General features: G+C 37.2%; 1 protein-coding gene across 1 annotated transcript; it reads right to left on the bottom strand.

Annotated features, from left to right (window-relative positions):
- Positions 1-713: 713 nt before the first annotated feature.
- Positions 714-19,169, bottom strand: LOC102915460 (killer cell immunoglobulin-like receptor 3DL1). The gene is made up of 6 exons (XM_076572222.1): positions 19,079-19,169; positions 5,828-6,133; positions 3,853-4,146; positions 1,623-1,721; positions 972-1,018; positions 714-869 (listed from the first exon to the last, which is right to left on the bottom strand). Exons 1-6 carry the CDS (start codon positions 19,167-19,169, stop codon positions 714-716), a joined length of 993 nt encoding a protein of 330 aa, XP_076428337.1.
- Positions 19,170-24,347: the final 5,178 nt, after the last annotated feature.

The raw sequence follows: 24,347 nt of genomic DNA, 5'->3' as shown, positions 1-24,347 counted from the left end.
CAATTCTGAGGAACTAACTTTTCAACAGGAATGTAATTGAAAAAGAAGAGAATGAGGTGCTTATTCAGCCACACCTTAGAAAATGTTTCAATAATGGGGATGTATACATTGAAATATTAAAGAAATATGAGGATGGTTCTGGTGAGAGAAGACTTTGACATACAGCACTTGGGGTGCACAGTACAGCAAATTGAAAAAACAATGTTAAGCATAGGATTTCAGAATGATAACTCTAAGAGCAGAGTTAGAAAGACAAGATTGGGTTACTGAGTGTGAATATTATAAATATGAAATTGTTTTGAAACCCATTGTGTTGTATAACATGATTACATATTAGTAACATACACTAATAAAGAGTGAACCTCTTGTTGATCTGCAATTGTGAGATACTCAACATGGTTACAGCTTCAAGTACATTAAGAACTTACAGCCAATCAGGTTGTAGAGTTCTGCCAGAGAGAAATTAAATAGAGACCCATGAACTAAAGAAAAGAGTTTGATTTCTGTTGAGTGGGTTGCAAGGACCATAACCTTTGTAAGTAAAGGAAAGGCACTTTCAGAACTATATTACAGTAATGAAGCATGGTCCCTAAGTTAGAGACCTCTGTCTTCACATTCCAGCTCTTGTTTCACTGCATCTATCGGTCTTTACTGGAGAAAGGACTGTGGTCTTCCTCAGAACTTTCTTTGAGAACTCATGGGATGACCATCTTTCATCTCAGCTTAACATTTCCTGACTTCCATGTATAAAAATTTTCCATGGAAAATTCCTTGGGGATCTGGGAATCGGGAGTGGTCAATTTTTGTTTGAAGATCATCTGATCAAATTTTAAGTATGTCACCTCCTGCACTTCTTCTCTTTCAGGATTCTAGAAAGAGGTAAATGTTAACTGATACTGTGTACACATAATCTTGCAGAGAATAAAGGTATATTAGACTGTATGGAAGAGAGAAGACTCAGGAGGACCTACCTGTCTGTTCAGTGTTGCTCTCACTTCAGAGCCTTGATCCATGATGGCTGCATTTTAGAAGACAGAATTAATCAAACCTATGTAATAAAGTACTTCTGCACTCTCATTTCAAATGCAAGGTACTAGTGAGAGATATGGTGAAACCCAAGGTTGCTCACCCACTGCAAATTATAATTAGATTTTCTACAATGCTGTACCCTAGAAATTCTTTCTTCAGCATATACTCTCTGCCCTCCCTCCCTCCCTCCCTCCCTCCCTCCCTCCCTCCCTCTTTCCCTCCCTCCCTCCCTCCATCTTTCCATTCCCAGTTTCTCTCTCTCTCTCTCTCTCTCTCTCTCTCTCTCTCACACACACACACACACACACACATACCACACACACACACACTCTTGTTAAACCTTTTCATTGATATTAGTGAATGCTTTGGATGCAAAGATGCAGAAGATGCTTTGAGGAATTATTCAGTGTCTGAAAACTGTGGAGAAGAGCAGGGGTTGATTTTTCTAGGATTTCCTCTAGAAAGCTCTGTCTTAGTTTCCCTGTCTTGGTCAAAGTATTTTCTTATAAATTAAGAAAACATACCTCTACTTCTCTGGTCTTGTTTTCTCACAGGAGTCAGATGACTTTCACTGGCTTGTTCCTGAGACTTACTCTTTTTGGCAGAGCAACAAGAATAAATGAGGATGATGAGGAAGACAAGGATCTTGGTCACTGACAGTCCAATCAGCATATGCAGGTTCCTGCGGTTATCTGGAGGAAGATGTGAACCCAATAAGAGGTATATCTCAGTATCCTCATTTTGACAGATTGCATAGTATTTATTGATTAATAGATAACTGATAATATTGCTTTAGGACAGGAGTCCTGATGAAGAACCCACTAGTAATATCCTACTCAATGGAAACAGTATCAAATGGACTTCTAATGAATTATTATTATACCCAGATATGATTATATTTCTCAACTCTCAACAGAGGAATCTATATTTGTGATAGAAGGTGATTAATACAGATACCCACAACTGGGGAAGCTGTGGAAATAAAGAGACTATAGAATTATGGCACTAAATGAGATGTTTACATCTCAAATCATTCTCCAATTGTTTAGCATCATTGTGAAAGATATGGAAGAAGAGATTGCAAAGAGGCTGTGGTTAAATATAGAAAGCTGTCTTCTGTACACTGAGGGCAGATGAAAAATGAACTTCACAGGAGGTTGAGATAGCAGGCCCAAGAATGGTGCAAGTTCAAGCATGACCAAATGTCATCATGGAGAGTGGAGGTGGACATGAGGCCTCATCCCTAGTCAAGGGTCTATGGGCTATTGGTGACTGTTGGGAGAATGAGTGTCAGTTTCAGGAGAGTTTCTACTAGTAAATTGACTATGCTCCAGCAAACGTCCACACATCCGGGAATATATAGGTGTTATGCAAGTGGCAGAAAACCACAGGACCCTAGGTTCAAATCATGTGTTCAGTAGCTAAATCTGAGATTGATATCAGTGTTCATTAGATCTGCTTTGCTTCTGTAATACCTTGAACTAAACATTTCATTCTCTTGTAGGGAAAAAGTGAAGTGAAGTCTAATCTGTCAGAAGTAGTATTTTTATATAAAATCTTCCCTTTTGCTCACTTGTTTCCTTCTTCAGGCCCCATCACCTCCTCTCCAGGAGGAAAAGAGTTAGAACGAGCACTTCATTGATCCTGGGAAGGGAGAAAATTTACTCTTCTTTTCTCTCACCAAGGTCTCAGGTACAGAAATTAGAGATGTATAGTCATTAAATTTCCCAAACTGCTCCTAAACAACTTCTAATGTTGAAGAGTTCAAGAATCAGAGAGAGGAGATGATGATGATGATAAGACAGAGTAAGGAAGGAGCTGAGACAAAAAAAGCCAAAGAGCTTTGGGTCTCTAAGTTTCCACAATAGAGAAGAGGAATCAATTACTCACTGGTTGTGAAGTCTGCTCCTGTGCAAGAAGTGCAGTTTCTTGTTGAGTTAACTAGAGAAGGGGACAGGAGAGGGAGAAAGTTCATCAGAGGCTGTCTTCTCCACCCTTAAGGAAAGTTTTTTAAATTTGGACAGTGACCACCACCCACTCCACCTCTTAGTGCTGAGCCTGCAGAGTTATAGGATGACATTTAGTGGTTTGCTTCTAGGTGTTGGCTCTCTCATCTGATTTCAAGATTTGATGATTTATAGGAATGCTGTGGGAAGATGTATGTGAGCAAGAGTTCAGGACGGCTGCTCAGTCTCTGCTCTGCCCAAACTGATATAAACCTCATCCCTAATGAGTCTGGCCAGACCCATTTATATATCTGCCTCTATATATAGATATCCCAGTGTGGATGCAAAGTCATATAAGGAGTTTTGAGGAGACTCCCTGTCTGTTACTTTGTATTCTGTTTTCAAGTCCCAAATTCCATGTTTTTTTACAAAATTTTTCAGTTGAAATATAAATTTTTCCCTTCCCCTCCCTTTCCTCTCTCCAGTCCCTCCCAGCAACCCTTCCTCCAAGCTTTCTCATATCCCCACAACACTCTTAAATTTATAGCCTCTTTTTCATTGAAAATTATTGTTACATATATGGGTAAAGCTATGCATATTCACACACACACATATATATATATATACACATGTGATATATACAGATACATATATACATACATGTACATATATACACATCAAATATGTATACACACATATAAATGTAACACACAAACACATATATATATTTATTTCCACACATGTGACATTAGGACTCACAGCAGTTCTTTGTAGCTCCCAATGCTACTTTCTCTCTATCATCGATTGGAGGATTCTGAGACATGGCTTCAGTATTTAATTCGTCACAAGATATGAGGTATATATGAAGTTCTCTTACCTGTGACAAGAATGTACAAGCGGTCACTTGGGGTTGACCACAGATGGGAAGAGTTCCTGAAAGAGCCATAGCATCTATAGTTCCCTGCCTGGACCACAGGACCAAGATGGAAGTTGGCTTGGAATGTTCCATTGTGGCTCTTCACTGAAGGTAGCCCGTGTTCCTTGGGTACCCCTTCCCTGGACAGATGGAACATGTCAAACTGAAGGTCAGAGAAACAGGTCAAGGTCATGTTTTCTCCTGACATCACCACAGGTTCTATCAGGGCTGACAGAGAAGGTTTCTTGTATAAACCTGAGAGAAAAGAGGCAGAGACAGTTAGTTACCAGTGTTCATTCACTCCTCAGTGTTCCCTCTGCCTGCTTCTATTTCTTTGATGTCTCTCTGTCTCTTACCTCTCCTCCTCTTTATGTCTCCATTTCTCCTCTTCCATCTTTTTCTCATTCTCTCTATTTTTATGTTACCATCTTTAGTCTATGACCTCACTCTGGACTCAAATATTTTATGCCAATTTTTACTCATTGACATTTTCTGCCTCTATTGGCATTGGTTCATTCCATCTGTCTTTTAAAGTTTGTTTTTATGAGCATAATTAATTTTATCTAGCAATAACCTTCATAATGAAATATTCATATGCATGCATGATATATTTTTATGCTTGTTTTGAAAATATATCTTAATTTTTGAAATTGAACTATATAACTTAATGTATTTCTATCATTTAATGTTTTTAAAAAATTGTTGTTACATATATTTATAGATGGATACTATTAACAATATTAATGTTATTATTCTTTCTTGCCCCTCAATATCCACTAATCACACTCATTTTTCTAATTTGTCTTCTCTATACTTTCACTTTTTTTCCAGTTGTTTTACAAGTCAATGGGTTCAATTAGAGTTACTCATAATTTTGTTTTAATTAGCATGCCAAGTAACAGTCTTCATTATATTATCCTCATACAGCTCCTTTTGTTCAATTTCTTCTCTCTTCCCTCCTTGTACAGCATTGCTGATCTCTTTACTCCCCTCATTTCGTCCTCCATGTCATACATCTTTCATGTTTTTCCCATCCCACTCTATGAAAATTTTTCTTCCTTGGTTACTTGACCTATAACTTTGCTATCCTATGTATAATAAAAATCTAGAATCTAATGTTGTTCTGTTTTTCATTCTTGTATCTGTTTACATATCTGTGTTAATTAATCTCTCTTTTCAAAATACATAATACTTCATAAAATTCTATATTTCTCTTGAACAATGACCATGGTGATCTTTCCTCTCTTGTTCCTCTTAGTGTGTGTACTGTTCAAGTGTGATCTGTCATCTGCTTCCTAATCACTTAGTTCAGAATTATTTTTTCACTTCAGCCTTTATAAGACTTCTACCAAGAGAGCCAGACATAGCATGTGTCTGACAAGCTCTGTCTTGAAATATTTAATATCTGCTATAATTTTTCCATCTCTACTATCAAAGTTTCCATGTAGGCTTCTGTCTTTTTTTGTAGATTTTCTCTTAGCACACATTCCATGTTTACTAATTCTCAGTCCTTCCTGGTTCCACCTGTGTGAAGGCTTAAAGACTCATTAAGTACCAGCCCAATTAAGTATTTGGACTCAGGTCAGACACATGATCTGTCTTGTTCTTTTGGTAGACTTCTTATAGCGGTAGAAGTCAGTAATTTTCTGAATGTCAGTAGAGAGACTTCATTCTCTCTGGTTCATATTATGCTCACCTAATTGTCATTTTCTGTTTATATCTACTTTGCACCTCCCTGTATCTGTGATTTATGTAATAACCAAGGGTCTGTTCTTCTGTATTTCTTTTCATTGTCTATGCCAGTAAAACACTTAACAAGGTTGCCTTTATGTAAATTATTTACACTCCATTTTTCTGGTGATATCCCATAGTTTTTAGTGTATAGAATATTTTTCTGTATCACAAAGAGAATGATGAGCAGGTGACATGCTCTTACCTGTGATCTTTATGTCAATGGGATCACTGGATTCAGACCACTCATATGGAGAGTGATTGAAGGAACCATAACATGTGTATGTCCCAGCATCATCAGGTGTCACAGGACCTATTGAGAAGTTGACTTGGGAACCCCCATAAAAATGTTCTGCAGAAAGCTCGAAAGAGTCTTTGATTGTTCCATTTTTATGTGAAGTCAAAGTGAAGGTTTCAAACATAATCTCTGATCGACACTCCAGTGTCACCTTCTCTCCTAAATTCACCAGGGGAGGTTGTAAGGCCAAGAGGAAAGGCTTCTTGTAGATTCCTAAGAGTAAAAAAATTGTACGAACCAGATAAAAATCTCTGTGTCCTTGAAGACCCGTGGTTCCCCCTCAATTGGTCTGTTCTCCCTGTTAATACTCCAGTGAACTTGTTTTTGTCTACTTCCAGTCTAGACATAGCCTCCTCCATCTTTGTGTCCATTTCCCACTTAATTGACTCTAGGATTAGCATAATATCTTCCCACTGGCTTGTGATGAGAATGTGTCTTTTGATTCCTACTTCCATAGGCCCTATTTTCTTTTGCTAAGACTGGAAAGTGCAGGAAACATGGCAAGCTTCACACCAGGCTGCTTTATGTGTCTTCTTTATGCAACTTTTGATTAAGTATAATCCTTTGCAGGATAAAGGAATTAGTATTGAACATAGTTATGAGGGAATGACTTCTAGCCTAACTGTGGTTCAAACCTCTGTAAGGCATTCCTGATCCAGAATCATGAACATTGTTTCCTCTAACACGTTGATGAATTAGCATCCTGACTTACTGCTCTCAGAGCATCCCTTTCCTCCATCTTAATTTGCCCTTGGCATGAGTTCCTATATTATTTTCCAGTTGCTAACATAACAACAAATTACAACAAATTTGATTCTTAAACAGAATACAATTATTGTGGAGATCAGAATTCTGAAAAGCTCAAATGGCATAAATCAGGTTTCTTCAGAAATTGTATCTACTGAAATCCATAGGAAAGTGTTTGTTTTTACCTTCCAGCTTCTAGAGCCTCATGAATTCCTTGGCACTTGGACCCTTCATGCATGTTTAGCGTTAGCGACAGGGTGTCTCCTTCATGATGATTTCTTTGGCCCACAACTGAATTTTTCCTTACTTTGTTACATCAACCCTTGTAGTTCTACCACCTGAAATAATTCAGGATATTCTTGCATCCTGATATCAATTGTTAAAAATCTGAGTTCCATCCTCCTGCCCAATTTTCCTTGATATATTTAACACAGAGGAAGCCTTAGGGAATAAAAAAATGTATGACCTTGTATATTTTATTATGCCCAGAACATTATCTATTTTTCTGTGTTGAATACTCCTTTATAAGTCCAAACCTATTAGTAAAACTGTTTCTGACAATTCCAGGGTTGGGAGTTTTGGGGAAATGAAAGGCATTCAAAACATCATCTCGAACCTGAAATTATTATCTTCACTGGGTCACTGTTGGCTGAAATTTTAATAGCGTAATGATAATTCAAACCATAGCATCTGTATGTCCCTGCATATTCTGATGTCACAGGTCCAAAGACAAATTTCTTCTGGACGGGTTTTCCCTGGATTGGAGGGATAGGATGGCCAAGTTCTTTGTACAACTTGAATGTGTAATAGTCACCAGGAGAGTCACATTGAAGTTCCACATGCTGTCCCAAAGGAACAATATGGCTTGGCCAGGCAGAGAGTGAAGGCTTGTCATTATATCCTGCAGAGGGGTGCACAGAGAAAATATTTAATTTTGCTCCTTCATCCCTAAGAGCTAAATCTCCAATTTTTCTCTTCTTTGATGTACTTTGAATAACACTTTTCTCTGATTTGATACATCCCTTCTTCAATGTAAGAGGCTGAGATGTTCAGGAGATTCAGAAAGTAAACAAACTTTCTATGTCAGTGAAAGGTGAAACATTCAAGAGTCATCAGTGGCCATTCCTAATTCTATAGAAAGAGTGAGACCCTGGACCAGCTGAGCTCTGAGTGCTAATGTCTAAGACCTGTTGGGCTGCCTGCATGTTGTGCACTGAACTCCAGGGTTTTGGCTTCATGATAATCACTCATATTAGGGTGTGCTTTAAGTGAGGTTTGAATCACCCTTGCTTCTGTTAGTAACCCCTAATCCACATTGCTATTAGTAACACAGTAAACCCATAGATTCACAGAGTTATGCTTTGGTGCAATCACTGTTTGCTCTGCCATGGATTTCTCTCATGAGGTGAGTAGATTTGTATGTGTTGTACACCGAGGGCCATTTTGAAGTGGTGAGTGTGAGAGACTGTGGTTTTTAGAATAGGTATGGTCCCTATAGACTCTTCTGTTTAATTGCACGGCACATAGGTAATATAACTAATAGGAGGTATGGCCTCATTGGAGTAGGTGTAGCCTTGGTGGAGGAAGTGTGTCATTTTCGAGGCACATTTTGTGGACTCTTATGCTCAAACTATTAACAGTATGAAACACAGTCTGAGTCTGCTGCCAGTGGATCAAAATGAAGAAATCTCTGCTCCTTCTCAAGCATCATCATCATGACTGCCTACACACTGCTAGGTTTTCTACCATTATTTTAATGAACTAAAACTCTAAACTGTAGGTTAAGCCCAATCAGATGTTTCCCTTTATAAGAATTTCCATGGTCATGTTGTCTCTTCACATCAATAGAAACCCTAAGACAAAAGACTGCACGTGTTATCCAACATACCATATATATGATATATCTTTCATGTTAAGATATTCTAACTGAGGATATTGAATTTGGAATCATGAAGTAAATTTCATCATGAAAATATTATAATTAAAAAAAATTACACCAGAAGTGTAGAAGGAAAGCCAAGTTTGACTCTCTGAAAACCATTGCCAGGATGCACATGGTCAAAAGAGAATATTGATTTCAGCAGGTTTTCCTCTACCTCCACACTTGTGCCATTGTGCATGTACACACACACACACTCACATTCACAAATTCACCAAATAAATGTAAAAATAAAAATTTAAGAGAACATTCCAATAGTTTAGTTGATTATAATATAGGAGAATGAGTGAGCTTAGATCATGCATTACATGATATGTCATGTAAATACAAAACCTGAATGAAAATACAATGAAAATAAATTGAAACCATCCAAATACCCATTTGCAAATCATAAAAAATCAAGAAAGTTAAAGGAACATTGAGGTTTACTTGGGATGATGAAGGTGGCATTTAGAATGAGTTTTGGGAGCAGAATGAATATTATTAAAATATGATGCGAAATTCACAAAGAAATTGTATAATATTTACAAAAAGATAGAAAAACAAAGCTTAGAAAAGAGGAGAGAAAATCTTATTTAGAAAAGTTACTGTACAACACTCTTGAGACATGAAGAAACCTGATAATGGTCTGGTTAAAGATGGTCAAATGACATGAAACAAATTCAAATCCAATCATCAAGATCACTGAGCATATAGTTGTCATGAGAGATCCGGACATCAAATTGACAAAAAGAGGAAACGTACATGGGTGACTTCCAGTACAGCTAATGTCAGAATTCTGAGCGAACACCTACAGGACACAGGAGACCAGGATGACCAGCTGAGTGGAAAAAAGAAAAACTATGCCTATAATTGACAGCAACACTCTCCTTCAGAGATGAAGTATACAAAAAATTTTCTCAGAAAAACTGTAGCAGACAGAGTTCCTAACAATAAGATCAGAAAAGTCTGTGGAATTCCTGAAGCTGAAAGAAAGTCTGGTTACGAGTTTCCAGGTGTTATGGCTCACACTTTTAATTGCAGCACATGATAGGCAGAGGCAGGTGAATATCTGAGTTCATGGGTAGCCTTCTCGACCAAGTAAATTCTAAGATAGTCAGGGCAACACAGAGAAACCCTGTGTTGAACAACCAGAAATTAAAAGTTTATACAATATATGTTGATGCCTGACTCAGCCGAGAGCTGTACCTGGGACAATCAATGAGAGAGCTGATGGACAGGGTTCAGAGTCCTAATTTCACAATTCAGAAGGCTCACCAACAATTCACTCACAGAAGCCAGCAGCCAACACCCTGTGATGCCTGCTAACTGTTAGAATGAAAACTATCTATTGAAAAGGATAGTATCTCAATATTTAAAGATGGACTCACCTGCTTGTGCCAATGTGCTGAGGACTAGGAAGAGGCCTGGAAAGAAAAACTCATGTTGAACTCATCTTTCTTTTTCAGTAGCCTGGCCATCTGACATCCCTATCTCCGTTGTTCTCTGTACATTAGAATCAGAGCTTACTTAGTTAAGATGAACTCATGTTCTAATATAAACCATGGAGGCCAGTGTTTCTGCTGTATGCAGATTTAGCCTCCCAGGATGATATTTCCACCCTGTTATTGCACACCATCTATTCCCAGCAGGACTCACCAGTACAGATCATGTTTAGGAGCGCAGACAGCATGGTGCTGCTTTGGCTGACAAGTGGCAGAACCAGAATAAAACATATTGGGTGTCGTAAGAGGCTTGAGGCGTCTGTCTGACCACAGCTCGGAAAGCTTAACAACAGAAACATCCGCCCTTGTTGCCAGGTTCATTAATTTTGTGTGTGACAGGGGTTCTCTGTAGCCCTGGCTATACTGGAATGCACTTTGTAGTCCAAGCTATGTTGGCTTTGAATTAGAAGCCCCACAAGCATCTGCTTCCCAAGTGCTTTGATTAAATGTGTATGTTCTCATATTACGTTAAAAAAAATCTCTTTTACCATTGGCTTTGTGGATCATAACTTCTCTGAAATGATTCAGGCTTTAGCTTTTCAGCAGAAGTATTTACCATGACTACAAGTTAATTGTATCTTGAATCCACCACCTTTATGCAAAATGGTTAAATCTGATTATTGTTCTCAAACTTTTGATGTGTTCTCTTTGCTTTTTAAATTCAAGACTCAGTGTTTCCTCTGGCATTCTGTACAACATGTTCCATAATTATTTTTCATATTGTAATAATAGTCCTAATGTGTCAGTCAAAGTGATTATATTGAATTATTCCAGTTTTATGTCATAGTTATTCAGTTTCTTAATTAATCATGTACATATTTAGAATAATAATATTCCACTTTTTAAAAATCAAACAAACAAGGTGAGTAAGCTTTTGCTGTATTTGAAATTTGTTTTTGGAAGTTAAAAAATATCAAAAGATGGAGAATCTCTCATGCTCATGTATAAGTAGGAATTGCATAGTAAAAATGCCCAACCTATCAAAAGTAATCTAAAGAATCTCATCTATGCAGTCACATCAAAATTTCAACACAATGCTACACAGATCTTCAAAAGACAATTTCTGGCTTTAATGTAAACACACAGAAACTGACAGTATAGGTAAACTATCATGAACACTAACAGAACTGCTGGAGGTCTCACCCTTCCTAACTTCAAGTCATTCTGTAGACCTACATTAATAAACCCACCACAGTATTGGACAAGACAGACACATTCATCCATGGAATCAAATTGAAGACCCAGACATAATTCCAAACATCTATGCATATCTGATGTTTGATAAAGAAACTCATAACATTCACTGGAAAAAAGACAGTATCTTCAACAAAAATTTTGATCAACCTGGGTGGCTGCATGTAGAAAAGTGCAAATATCTTCATACTTATCAATTGCAACAAAACCCAAAACAATTATAACATTCTAAAGATGTACATATTTTCCTTCTAGATACATAGAAATGTAGCTCTTACACCTGAAGGGAAAAATCCTTTGATTAGCATCAAACAAACACCAACTTGAACCCCAAAACAAAAAAATAGAGAGAACAGATGATTATGATCGTCCAGGCTTAGCTCATCTAGTACAACATAACTCCTGCACCTAAGGCACAGCCAACATCATGCAAGCAGTGAAAGAAAGATTGTAATAAATAGAGCAAGCAGATGTTTGCTGTGAGGTGGCATCTGCTAGAAATGTAAATATAAAATCATGTAAATATAAATAACATCATACACATTAATCTGATTACATTCATAAAATTAGAAATATATGTAGATATTTAAAGGTAATTAAAAATAAAGATGAATTTGAAAGAAGAAAATGGCTGTATATGAGAGGTTGGGAGGATTAAGGAAAGGAAAAATGGTTTAATTATGATTTATTTGAAAAAGTATAATAATAAAAATTTTAAGTTTAGAAATGTAGATTCATACATAAGAAAAAGCCTAATAATATAATAAAACATTGCAGATACTAAATATTACATATGCATACTACACTCCTAGGATTTCTGTCCTATTTCAAATATTCTCAAATCTATGCAGTGTTTTGCAGCATCTTCGCCTCTGACAAAATCTTCTAGAAATACATCATGAAAATATTGATGTTTCTTGTCTATGTTCATTGTTGAGACTAGTATATGTCCTACTGAAATAAAGAACAAGTGCTGTAGAGTCAGGAAAGAGCCGTGTAAAATAAAAATGTCTGAAAATATTCAAAACCATGTTTTCAAATTGTACATATTAAACATTCTCAGATATTTCCATGTCAACCTTTCAACAATGAAGTGAAACAACACGACATAAGAATACATTTCTGGTGCTCTTGGTAAAGAATGGTGAGTGTACAGGGCTAGAGAAATCACTTATCCATTAAGAGTGTGTTCTGAACTTGCAGAGGACCCAACTTCAGTTCCCAGTGCTCACAGGAGGAGGATCACAACTGCCTGAGACTCCAGCTCCAGGGGATCCAATCAGTGCCCTCTTCTTCCCTTACAAGCACCTAACTAACATGCACACATTCACACATCATTTAATCAGTGTGTGCTCTTATACTATGCTAAAGGAGACTCCCCTTTTATAATTGCCTTTTGCCATTTACCAAGGACCATAGCTTGGTTTGTGTTTCAGAGTAATTGTGCCTCAGAAAAAAACCCTTTGTTTATATTTGTGGAATAACTTGAGTAATATTGGCATCAACACTTTGAAATTTTGGTAGAATTCTGCACTAAATCTATTTCTTTTTGCTGGGGAGATATTTTATTGACTGCTTTGATTTCACTTAAATTGCTTATCTAATCTTCATTTAATCTTTATCCTTTATAAGTGGTGTGCATAGAGATAATTATCGATTTCTTCTACATTTTCCAATTTGGTGCAGAACAGGTTTTTAATGTATGTTATTATGATTCCTTTGATTTACTTTTGTCTATTTTTTATGTCCCATGTTCGTGTCTTATTTCTTAATTTAGATATTCTTCGTATGGTTTAGTTAAGTTGGATAAGAGTTTGTGAATGTTATTGATTTTTCCTGATGACTAAAATTGTTTTATTGTTTCTTTGTATTTATTTTGTTTGTATTGCATTAAATTCAACCATGAGTTTGATTATTTCTTGCCCTCTACTCCTGCTGTGTGTGATTTCTCCTTTTTGTTCTAGAGCTTTCTGGTGTGCTGTTAAATTCCTTGTATTATACCTCTCCAACATTTTATTTATGTATGTAATAAGTTTGGGTATATCCATTATGTATGTAACTGTGACCTGTAATCATGTTTGTATCTATTTTTCTAGCACCTATTATATATCTATCATCTATGAATCTATTATTTATCTATCATGTGTCTAGTCATCTTTGTATTTTTTCTATGTATGTATGTATGTATATATATATACATATGTATGTATCTATCTATCTATCCATCTATCATCTATCTCTCTCTATTTATCTATCATTTAATATCTATTTATTTTCTGTCTACATACATATATACCTATTAACTATCCATCATCTTTTTTCTCTTCCCTTCATTCTATCAATCAGATGATCTGTCAGTCAATTATTTATGTATTTGTGATTTATTAATCTATCTTTCAGTCATCTATATTTGCACATCTTTCTTCTACCCATTACCTATTTACATCTGCTTGTCATTCTGTCTGCCTGTTATATTCTATTAAATAGCTCTAAATATCATATGTTTTTCTGTATATTCACAACATATTTTTCTTTTCAAAGTAAGCACAGTCTTGAGGATTTCCATGGAGTTTTCAGTCCCTCAGTCTCCTCTCAAGAATTTTCATTCATCATACAAACAAGACAGTATGCCATGGGTTGAAGAGAGGCAACCAATCTTCACAGTCCCAGACACAATTACAGTCACCTGAGCAGAATGCTAAGGAGATTAGACTATCCTTGCCTGCCACTAAAATAAGTTAGTATTCCTGTTAAGAGATAGTCTAGCTTTTGTGGGAGTCCTTTCTTCCTTGATAACTCATTTTCATTAAGGACTCACTGTGACACAGGAAGGTGTTTTTTTTTCTGTGGGTTCAAATGCTGATACAGCTGCAGCCCAGTTAGCTTCCTGTTTGTGTGCCTTCAAAACCACAGGTACTTCTGAGGCAGTAGGACCCACAGGAGGTGTGAGGTCTCAGTTACTGACCACACATTTCTAAATTTGTTACTTCACATGCAAAATAAGCAGTTCCTTTTTGAAATACTTAGTTGGTCTTGTGGGGAATTGCAAAAGAAACAAAGAATCCCTTTGTTTATATTTCCAGCATGAAAGAAGGGTTTCTCTAAAAATGTCTAATGTTGCTGTCTCTCTTTTCTCCTTATATTTAGCCTAGGTTATACCAGAATTCAGTCATAGAGCAGATACTAGCCTCAAACTTGAGTTAATTCTCTTCAATTCTGCCCAATTCTAGGAATATAGATGCTCATTCTAACACTTGTCTGTAAACATTTTTATCTTTATTTTTATTTTTAAAGGAGAAAATGTTTGTTTCACTTACAGTTCCATCACTCTGGTGAATCACAGGGACTGTCACTCAAGAGACATTTGGTCAATTTGAACCACAATTAAAAATCAGATCAACAAATCAAAAAAAAATCAGCAGCCTTCCTATATACAATTGAAAAAGAGGCTGAGAAGGAAATCAGATATACATCATCCTTAATAGCCACAAATGACATAAAATACCTTGGGGTAACACTAACCAAGCAAGTGAAGGACCTATATGACAAGATCTTTAAGTCCCTGAAAAAAGAAATTGAAGAAGTTTTCAGAAAATGGAAAGATCTCCCATGCTCATGGATAGGCAGGACTAACATAGTAAAAATGGCAATTTTACCAAAAGCAATCTACAGATTCAGTGCAATCCCCATCAAAATATGAACACAATTCTTCACAGAATTGGAAAGAATAATACTCAACTTTATATGGAAAAACAAAAACAAAAAAACATGGGATAGCTAAAAGAATCCTGTATAATAAAGCAACCTCTGAAAGCATCATGATCCCTGACCTCAAGCCCTACTATAGAGCTATAGTAATAAAAATAGCTTGGTACTGGCATAAAAACCAACATGTGGACTAATGGAATCAAATTGAAGACCTGGACATTAATCCAAACACCTATGAACATATAATTTTTGACAAAGAAGCGAAAAGTGTACAAAGGGAAAAAGAAACCATCTTCAACAAATGGTGCTGGCATAACTGGATATCAACATGTAGAAGGCTGCAAATAGATCCATATCTGCCACTGTGCACAAAACTTAAGTCCAAGTGGATCAAGGACCTCAACATAAATCCAGCTACTTTGAACCTACTAGAAGTGAAAGTAGGATGTAGTCTTGAATACATTGGCATAGGAGATCACTTCCTAAACATAACACCAGTAGCACAGACACTGGAGAGAAACGATCAATCAATGGGACCTCTTGAAACTGAGAAGCTTTTGTAGAGCAAAGGATACAGTCTACAAGGCAAAGTGACAGCTACAGAATGGGAAAAGGTCTTCACCAACCCCACATCTGACAGAGGACTGATATCCAGAATATATAAGAAACTCAAGAAATTAGACATCAAAATGACCAACAGTCCAATTAAGAAATGGGCTTTAGAACTAAACAGAGAATTCTCAACAGAGGAAACTCAAATGGGTGAAAGACCTTTAGGGAATTGCTCAACATCCGTAATTATCAGGAAATGCAAATCAAGCAACTCTGAGATACCACCTTATGCCTGTCAGAATGGCTAAGATCAAGAACACTGAAGACACCTTATGCTGGAGAGGATGTGGAGCTAGGGGAACTATCCTCCACTGCTGGTGGGAATGCAAGCTTGTACAACCACTTTGGAAGTCAATATGGTGCTTTCTTAGAAAATTGGGAATCAATCTCCCCCAAGACCCAGCTATACCACTCTTGGGCATATACCCAAGGAATGCTCAATCATACCACAAGAGAACTTACTCAGCTATGTTCATATCAGCATTGTTTGTAGTAGCCAGAACCTGGAAGCACCGTAGATGCCCTTCAACTGAAGAATGGATATATAAAATGTGGTACATATACACAATGGAATACTACTCAGCAGAGAAAAACAATGACATCATGAGGTTTGCAGGCAAATGGATGGATCTAGAAAAATTCATCCTGAGTGAGGTAACCCAGACTCAGAAAGATAAATATGGTATGTACTCACTCATAGGAGGATACTAGATGTGGAACAAGGATGACTGGACTGCTACTCACATCACCAGTGAGGCTACCTGGAAAACAGGACCCTAAGAAAGACATGAAGTTATTCCAATATTTTTGTATCTGCTGAGATTTGCCTTGTGATTGAGTATGTATTCGATTATAGAGAAGGTTCTATGTAGTGCTGAGAAGAAGGTATATTCTTTTTTGTTAGGGTGGAATATTATATATATATATATATATATATATATATATATATATATGCATTTGAGTCATAACATCTGTTAAGTCCCTTATTTATGTGTCAAGTTTTGATCTGGCAGATCTGTTTAGTGTTGAGAATTGAGTGTTGAAGTCTCCCATTAATAATGTGTAGGCTTTGATATGTGATTAAGCTTTAGCAATGTTTCTTTTACATGTGTAGGTGCCCTTGTATTTGGGGCATAAATGTTCAGAATTGATACTTCATCTTGGTGGATTTTTCCTGTGATGAATATGTAATGTCCTTCTCTAGCTCTTTTGATTGATTTCAGTTTGAAGTCTATTTTATTAGATATTAGGATAGTTATACCAGCTTGCTTCTTAAGTACATTTGATTGGAAAGTCTTTTCCCAGTCTTTTACTCTGAGGTAGTATCTGTCTTTGAATTTGAGCTGTGTTTCTTGTATTCAGCAGAAGGATGGGTCATGATTTCTTATCCCTACTTTTATCCCCTGTCTTTTTATAGGTGAATTAAGTCCATTGACATTAAGAGATATTAATGACCAGTGATTGTGAGTTTCTTTTAACGTTTGGTGGTAGTTTGTGTTTATTTCCCTTCTTTGGGATTTCCTGCTGTGGGGTTATCTATTGCCTGTGTTTTCATGGATGTATCTGCCTTCTTTATGTTGGAATTTTCCTAATCATATTTTCTTTACGGCTGGATTTGTGGATAGGTAATGTTTAAATCTGGTTTTGTCTTGGAACGTCTTATTTACTCTGTCTATGGTGATTGAAAATTTTGCTGAGTATATTAGTCTAGGCTGGCATCCATGGTCTCTTAGTGACTGCATTACATCTGTCCAAGAGCTTCTGGCTTTCAATGTCTCCATGGAGAAGTTGGGTGTTATTCTGATGTGTATAATTTTATATCACTTGGCCTTTTTCTTTTGCTGCACTTAATATTCTTTCTTTTTTCTGTAGGTTTAGTGGTTTAATTATTATGTGGCAACGGGAATTTTTGGGGCCATCTAGTCTATTTGGTGTTGTATAAGATTCTTGTATCTTCATGGGTGTTTCCTTCTTTAACTTTGGAATGTTTTCTTCCATGATTTTGTTTAATATATTTTCTGTGCCTTTGAGTTGGTATTTTTCTCCTTCTTCAACCCTATTATTCTTAGTTTTGGGCCTTTCATGGTGTCCCAGTTTTCCTGGACATTTTGTTATGACTGTTTTTGGCTTTGGTATATTCTTTGACTAATGATTCTCTTTCCTTTATTTTATCATCTACACTAGAAAATTTCTCTTCCATATCTTGTATTATTTTGGTTATGCTTGCATTTGTATTTCCTGTTCATTTACTCTGATTTTCCATTTCCAGCATACCCTTTGTTTTTGTCTCCTTCATTGTTTATATTTCACTTTTCAGGTCTTGAACTGTTTCCTTCACATGTTTAATTACTTATTCATTGTTTTCTTGGCTTTCTTTAAGGGATTTATTGGTTTCTTCCAACTTTTTATTTTTCTTTTTCTCAATTACTTTAGCAGAATTTTTCATTGCTTCTTTAAAGCTTCTAGCATCTTCATTAAGTTCTTTTTAAGGCTGCTTTTCTCTGCTTCTTCTACATTGTGATGTTGAGCTCTTGCTGTTATAGAAGGTGATACCATATTGCTCTTTGTGTTGTTGTATGTATGTTTGCATTGATGTCTATCCATCTCTTCCTCCAAAAGGTGTAAGATGTGCCTATGTCTGACTGAGCTGCTATTTGTCCAATCTGTGTTTGCTGTTTCTATGTATCAGGGGCCCCTCTGGGTCCATTCTTAGCTCTTGGTCTAATTGGAGTTGGCAGATTCTGTATGTCAGGGAGCTGCTCTTGGTCGAATTCAAGCTAGCTGATTCTGAGGCTCATGGAATTGCTCTTGGTCGTATCAGGGTTCTTGTTCCAGTCAGAGCTGGAAGATTCTTTGTCTCAAGAAGCCTCTCTTGGTCCAAAGAGAGCTGGCAGATTCTATGTCTCATAAGCCACTGATGTTGCAGGGTGATGAGTATTGGTTTAGGGTTTAGAGTGTGGGTCTTGTAGATTGCTGGGTCCAATGGGTAGTTTTGGTGGAGAAGCCTACCTGTAGGAGATATCCCTGCTGACCAGCTTGTGGGGCAGATTTGGGTGGGGATTCCCTAAGACTGGTTATGTCCCAGGATATGGGTCCTAGAGGTTTGTATAATTTTTATACATATGAATTTTTCTTTTTTCTAATCAAGTTATTTTCTTATTGTACAAAATAATCGGATCTTCATATTTTCATAGTATACACTGTACCATGTTCTTGTCTTCTCCCTCTAATATCTTCTTTACTCTTTTTTGCAACTCAGTTTTCTGCTGGCTATTCCCAAAAATTCTCCTGTGTTCTTCTGATTTTACACCACAGACATATAAATACAGTTGTCTAATTTCACCATGAGAAAACACACATTTCATGTCACACATTCATATTTAAATCATGATTATGCCTTTGAAAGAAAAGGTCAGATTCATCTTTACTGTCCTAACTTATTTCATTTAACTTGAGTACCCCCCAGTGCTATACTTTTTTCTCCAAATGGCACAGCTTTATTCTCCTTTATGGCTGCATAAAAATCCATTGGAGATGCATGAATGGCATTTCTTATCACACTCATGTGCGGGTAGGAATCTGTCCTCGTTCCCTATCTTGCTTACTGTGAACACTGCAGTAGTAAACCTTAGTGTGCACGTGTTTCTGGCTTTTGATTTTAGATCTTTTCAAGTACACCCTGAAGTTACACCTGAGCTTTTCTATGCCATTTTTCTTCCCAGATCAGTTTTATAGTTTTAGAAAAAAATTTAAAATACTAATTTTATTTATATCCATGTGCATGTGTGTCTGTAAGCTCACATGTGTCTTAGATACCCTGAAATGGGAGTTGTAGATTGTTGTGATCCAGCGCACATGAGTGAGAAGAACCGAACTCAGGCCCTCTGCTTTAGCAAAGCACTCTTAACTGGTGAGCCATCTCTCTAGCCCTGTTCTCAGTAGTTTTGAAGCCATCACTTTTAGTCTGCATGTTTTGCACAGCTTAAAATTCAACCCTGGGTCTTTTATAAGTTATCTGAGCACTCTGCAAATGAACCATATCCCCAGCACTTTTTAGAAGATATTACCTTCTATGTAGCAAAGGCTGGTCTGTGTATTCAAAGTTGTGTATTGCTTAATGCCTGGAAATAGTCCTTGTGTCTTAAATATATTTTTAATGCCAACCCACCAAGAGCAATGAGCAAATGTGGTTTATCTGAAAAGAGATTAAATAGGAACAAAGAAAAACCAACATACAGGTGGTGTTTTTTTAGTACCATTTTCCCTTATTATCATGTAACTACATTATGGACTTCCCAAATTAATTCAATATCAACTGATTAAATTCAGATGGGCAAATGCATCAAAGAGTCTGAAACTCTAGAAACTCCCAAGGCCTTCAGAGCAGGGTGGTAGCTCTGATAATGGCTGGATCTCCAGCAGCAAGGCAAAATCACCAGATAAACTTAGAGCTGGATGGGACCTATGACATTGTCCCAGCATTTTTCCAAACGGAAAGAGATGTTGAACTAGAATTTAAGCCTTCTGAATCTCCCCTTATGTATGACACATTATCTTTTAAGGCCATCAGGTGAGTGTGATAAAAAATAAGTATAGAAGTCACAATGTGAGGCATAATGTTCTATTTGGCTGCTGTTTGATGTCTCTATTGTTTTATCATCCATCTCCTCATCTTTTTTTTGTATCCATAAACTATCTATTTGTATGTATGTATGTATGTATGTATGTATGTATGTATGTATGTATCATCTATCTATCTATCATCTATCTATCTCTCTATCTTTCATCTATTTATCTATTACCTATCTACCTTATATCCATCCAATATCTACCATCATTTGTACTGTCTAGTCTATGTCAACTTGACACACAAACTAGTGTAGGCAAGTTTCAAAGCGGTGTTATTAAATAAGAAACATGGAGCCAAATGTAGGGGTGAAAGCCTTAGAGTTCAGGGAAATAATCAGAGCCACCATGTAATCTAAACTCACCACACTGTAGTGTGCTACTGCTGCCTGACTTTTGTATTAATGGCTTGCTATTTCCTCTGATCCCCAGGCAAACTTTACTTGTTAACATACAAATAAAATATCACCACAAACTAGAGTTGTCTGAAAGTAGGAAACCTTAAAAGAGAAAATGCCTCCACACGATCCAGCTTTAAGGCCTGTTCTAAATTGCTTATTGATGGTCATGGGGCCAAAACTTGGTGGATGATGCTATTCCAGAGCTGGTGGTCATGGGCTCTATATCAAAGCAGGTTGAGCAAGCCATGAGGAGCAAACCAGTAAGCAACACTCATTCATGGCCTCTGCATCACCTCCTGCCTCCGTGTTCCTTCCCTGTTTGAGTTCCTGTCCTGATATCCTTTGAAGTTGAGCATCAATATAGAAGTATATGCCAAATAAACCCTATCCTCCTAAACTTGTTCTTTGGTCATGGTGTTTCATTGCAACAATAGAAACCCTATCTAAGAAATTATCTGCTATCATTTCATCCACCTACACAATTCTGTTCCCTCCTATTTACCTGTATATACACATGCATGTGCCTTATAAATATAAACATATAAAAGCTAAATTGCCTAAAGTCCTTTCTGATATAGTTGGAATGAGTTATTTCCTTTCATTAGATGCTCACCAACTTATGTTTCAAATTTTTATTTTTTGTATATGGGTGTTTTACCTGAATGTATGTCTGTGTACAGTGGGAACATCTGGTACCTTAAGACTCCAGAAGACAGCACTTGATTCTCTGGAGTTGGAATTACAGGTGGTTGTGAGCTGCCATGTGGTGCTGGGAATTGATACCAGGTCCTATGGAAGAGTATCGAGTGCTTTTACCCACTGGGCTATTCTCCAGTCCTGCAAACAACTTTTTTATAAGCAAAATATTCTTAATTTAATGTTACCAAAATATTCTCAAAATAAATACATATCTTCTTAATTTAAAATTATGTAATTATTCTCAAAATGAACACACTTGGGGTCAGTCATAACTTAGGGGTTAGAGTTTTACTTGGATGGGTAAATTAATTTTGTTTGTATTAAAAACCATGAACTTACTGGACAAAGGAGGTGAGTAGAGGGTCTTTCTCTTTCTATCCCTTCTCTTCTTCCTTGAATCTTACCTGACACTCTCATCACTTGAGGATACCTATACTCTTATTTATACTTTTAAATTAATTCACTAGTTTTTCCAGCCAAATCACAGTGTCCCCTCCCTCTATTCTAGTGTTCATTCATCTAACCTTCCTTCTTCCTTCCATCCACTTCTCCTGTCTCTTCAGAAAAGGGTAGGTTTTCCATGTATTATCAGCCGGACATGCCACAACAAGTTGCAGCAAGCCTATGTATCTCCTTCCTCTTAAGGCCTGATTGGCAACACAGTAGGAGGAAAGTGTTCCAATAGTAGGTAACAGAATGGGAGACAGCCCCTGCTCCCATTGTTAGGAGTCCCACAAGAAGATCAAGTTATAGAACTGTCATATATATGCAGAGGGCCTAGATCAGTGCCATGTAAGCTCTCTGGTTGTCATTTCAGGCTCTGCAAGCCTCTCTGAGTCCAGGTTAGTTCATATCGTGGGCTTTCTCGTGGTGTCCTTTAGCTCACTTATTCCTGCAATTCTTCCTCCCTTCTGCAACAGGATTCCCTCAGATCTGCCTAATGCTTTGTCTGTGGACCCCTGTGTCTGTGTGTTGATTAATTTATAAATGATCTTATTAAATAAAAAATGTGGAACCAAATATAGGAGTGAAAGCCTTAGATCAGGGAAATAGTGAGAGCCACCAGGCAACCTACCTCACCTACTCTGCGGCTTCCAAATGCCATGACTTCCTGTCTACCCAGGCTTTTATTACCTTTCTGTTCTGCCCTCTCATTGGCTATCTAGCCCAGATACCTCATTTCCTCTTCCTACACAGCTCTGTTACTTTCTGTCCATCTGCACAGACCTCCAGATCTCTATGGTTGGTATTGAAATTAAAGGTATGTGTCACCATGCTGGGCTCTCTTCCCTAGTGTGGTTTTGAAAACACAAAAAACCTTCCTGCTAAGTGATAGGTTTAAGGGCATGTGCTACCACTTCCTGACTATTGTCTTTACTTAAAATGGCTTGCTATTTCCTCTGGTCTCCAGGCAAACTTTATTTATTAATATACAATTAAAATATCACCAAGTGTGTTTCCATCGGTTGCTGGGTGATGCCTCTCTGATGACAACTGGCCTAGGCACCAGTCTATGAGTAGAGCAGAATATCATTAGGAACCACTTCATTGACTTTTTAACCAGTCATATTTTATTTTATACTAAGTTTCTGGTGTATTAAGCCTCCACATTCTGGTCTTTCAGGCAATGCTGGATGTGGGCTCCCTCTCATGGTATGAGTCACAAGCTGCACCAGTAATGGGTTGACCACTCCCATAATTTTTGTGCCACCTTTACCGCAGCTAATCATGTTGGCAGAGAAAATTGTAGGTTAGAATTTATGTAGCTGGATGGACACCCCTGTACCTCTACTGGAAGTCTTGCCTTGTTAAGGAGATGGCTGGTTCAGGCTCTGAATGCCCCATTCTTAGGAGTCTTATATAATGTCACTCTTATAGATTCCTGAGTGTTTCCATTGCACAAGGTTTTATAGATCATCCCAGAGATCCCCCTGAATCCAAATGTCTCTCCCAACACTCTTTCTCTCCATTTTCTTCTCATTGGATCCCTTCTGTTCCCACGAACACACTCATAATCCACCACCCCCATTTACCTATGATGTCCATTCTATTTACTCTTCACAGTAAGATTTATGTGTCTTTCTTGAGCACTGCTTGTTACTGCTTTGGTTTTGTAGATTGCAGCATGCTTTTCCTTTACTTTATGACTACTACACACTTAGAAGTGAGTAAATATCATTTTTGTCTTTCTGGGTCTGGGTTACCTCACTCAGGGTGATCTTTTCTAGTTCCATCCATTTGCTAGCAAATTTCTTGGTGTCATTAATTTAATAGCTGAGTAATACTATATTGTGTAAATGTAACACATTTTCTTCAACCATTCTTCATTTGATAGACATCTAGGTTGTTTCCATTTTCTGGATATTGTGAATGATGCTGCTATGAACATAGTTGTGCAAGTGTCCTTGTGGTATGATAGAGGGTCCTCTGGATATATGCACAGGAGTGGTATAGCTGGGTCTTGAGGTAGGTCAGTTCCGAATTTTCTGCAAAACCACCATATTGACTTCCAGAGTGCCTGTGCAAGTTTGCACTTCCACCTGCAGTGGAGCAGTGTTTCCCTTGTGCCACATCCTCTTCAGCATATGCTGTCATTTGTGTTTTTGATCTTAGCCATTCTGCCAGGTGTAAGATGGAATCTCAAACTCATTTTGCTTTTAATTCCCCTGATGGTTAATGGTGTTGATTATTTTTTATGTGCTTCTCAGCCATTTGAGGTTCCTCTGTTTATAGTTCTTTATTTAGATCTATATCCCATTTTTAATTGAATTATATTTTATGAATTCTAATTGATAATATAATAAAAACTCATTGCTAGATATTGGGTTAAATCCTGAAAGATTAGAGGAAACAAGCCACAGCCACTTGTCACCTTGCCAACTCCTCAGCTCATCCTGTCCCCATAAATCCTCCGACTGAATTCCTCTGAGTCCTCAGCCAAAATGCTCTAGTTCCTGTATCCTCAAACCTTCTATGCCTTTCTCTGACCATAAATTTTACTTCTTCCCTAATGCTGG

Source organism: Peromyscus maniculatus, chromosome 1 (assembly GCF_049852395.1).
Source record: "Peromyscus maniculatus bairdii isolate BWxNUB_F1_BW_parent chromosome 1, HU_Pman_BW_mat_3.1, whole genome shotgun sequence".
Classification (NCBI taxonomy): domain Eukaryota; kingdom Metazoa; phylum Chordata; class Mammalia; order Rodentia; family Cricetidae; genus Peromyscus; species Peromyscus maniculatus.
This window is presented reverse-complemented; position numbering and strand designations above follow the sequence as displayed.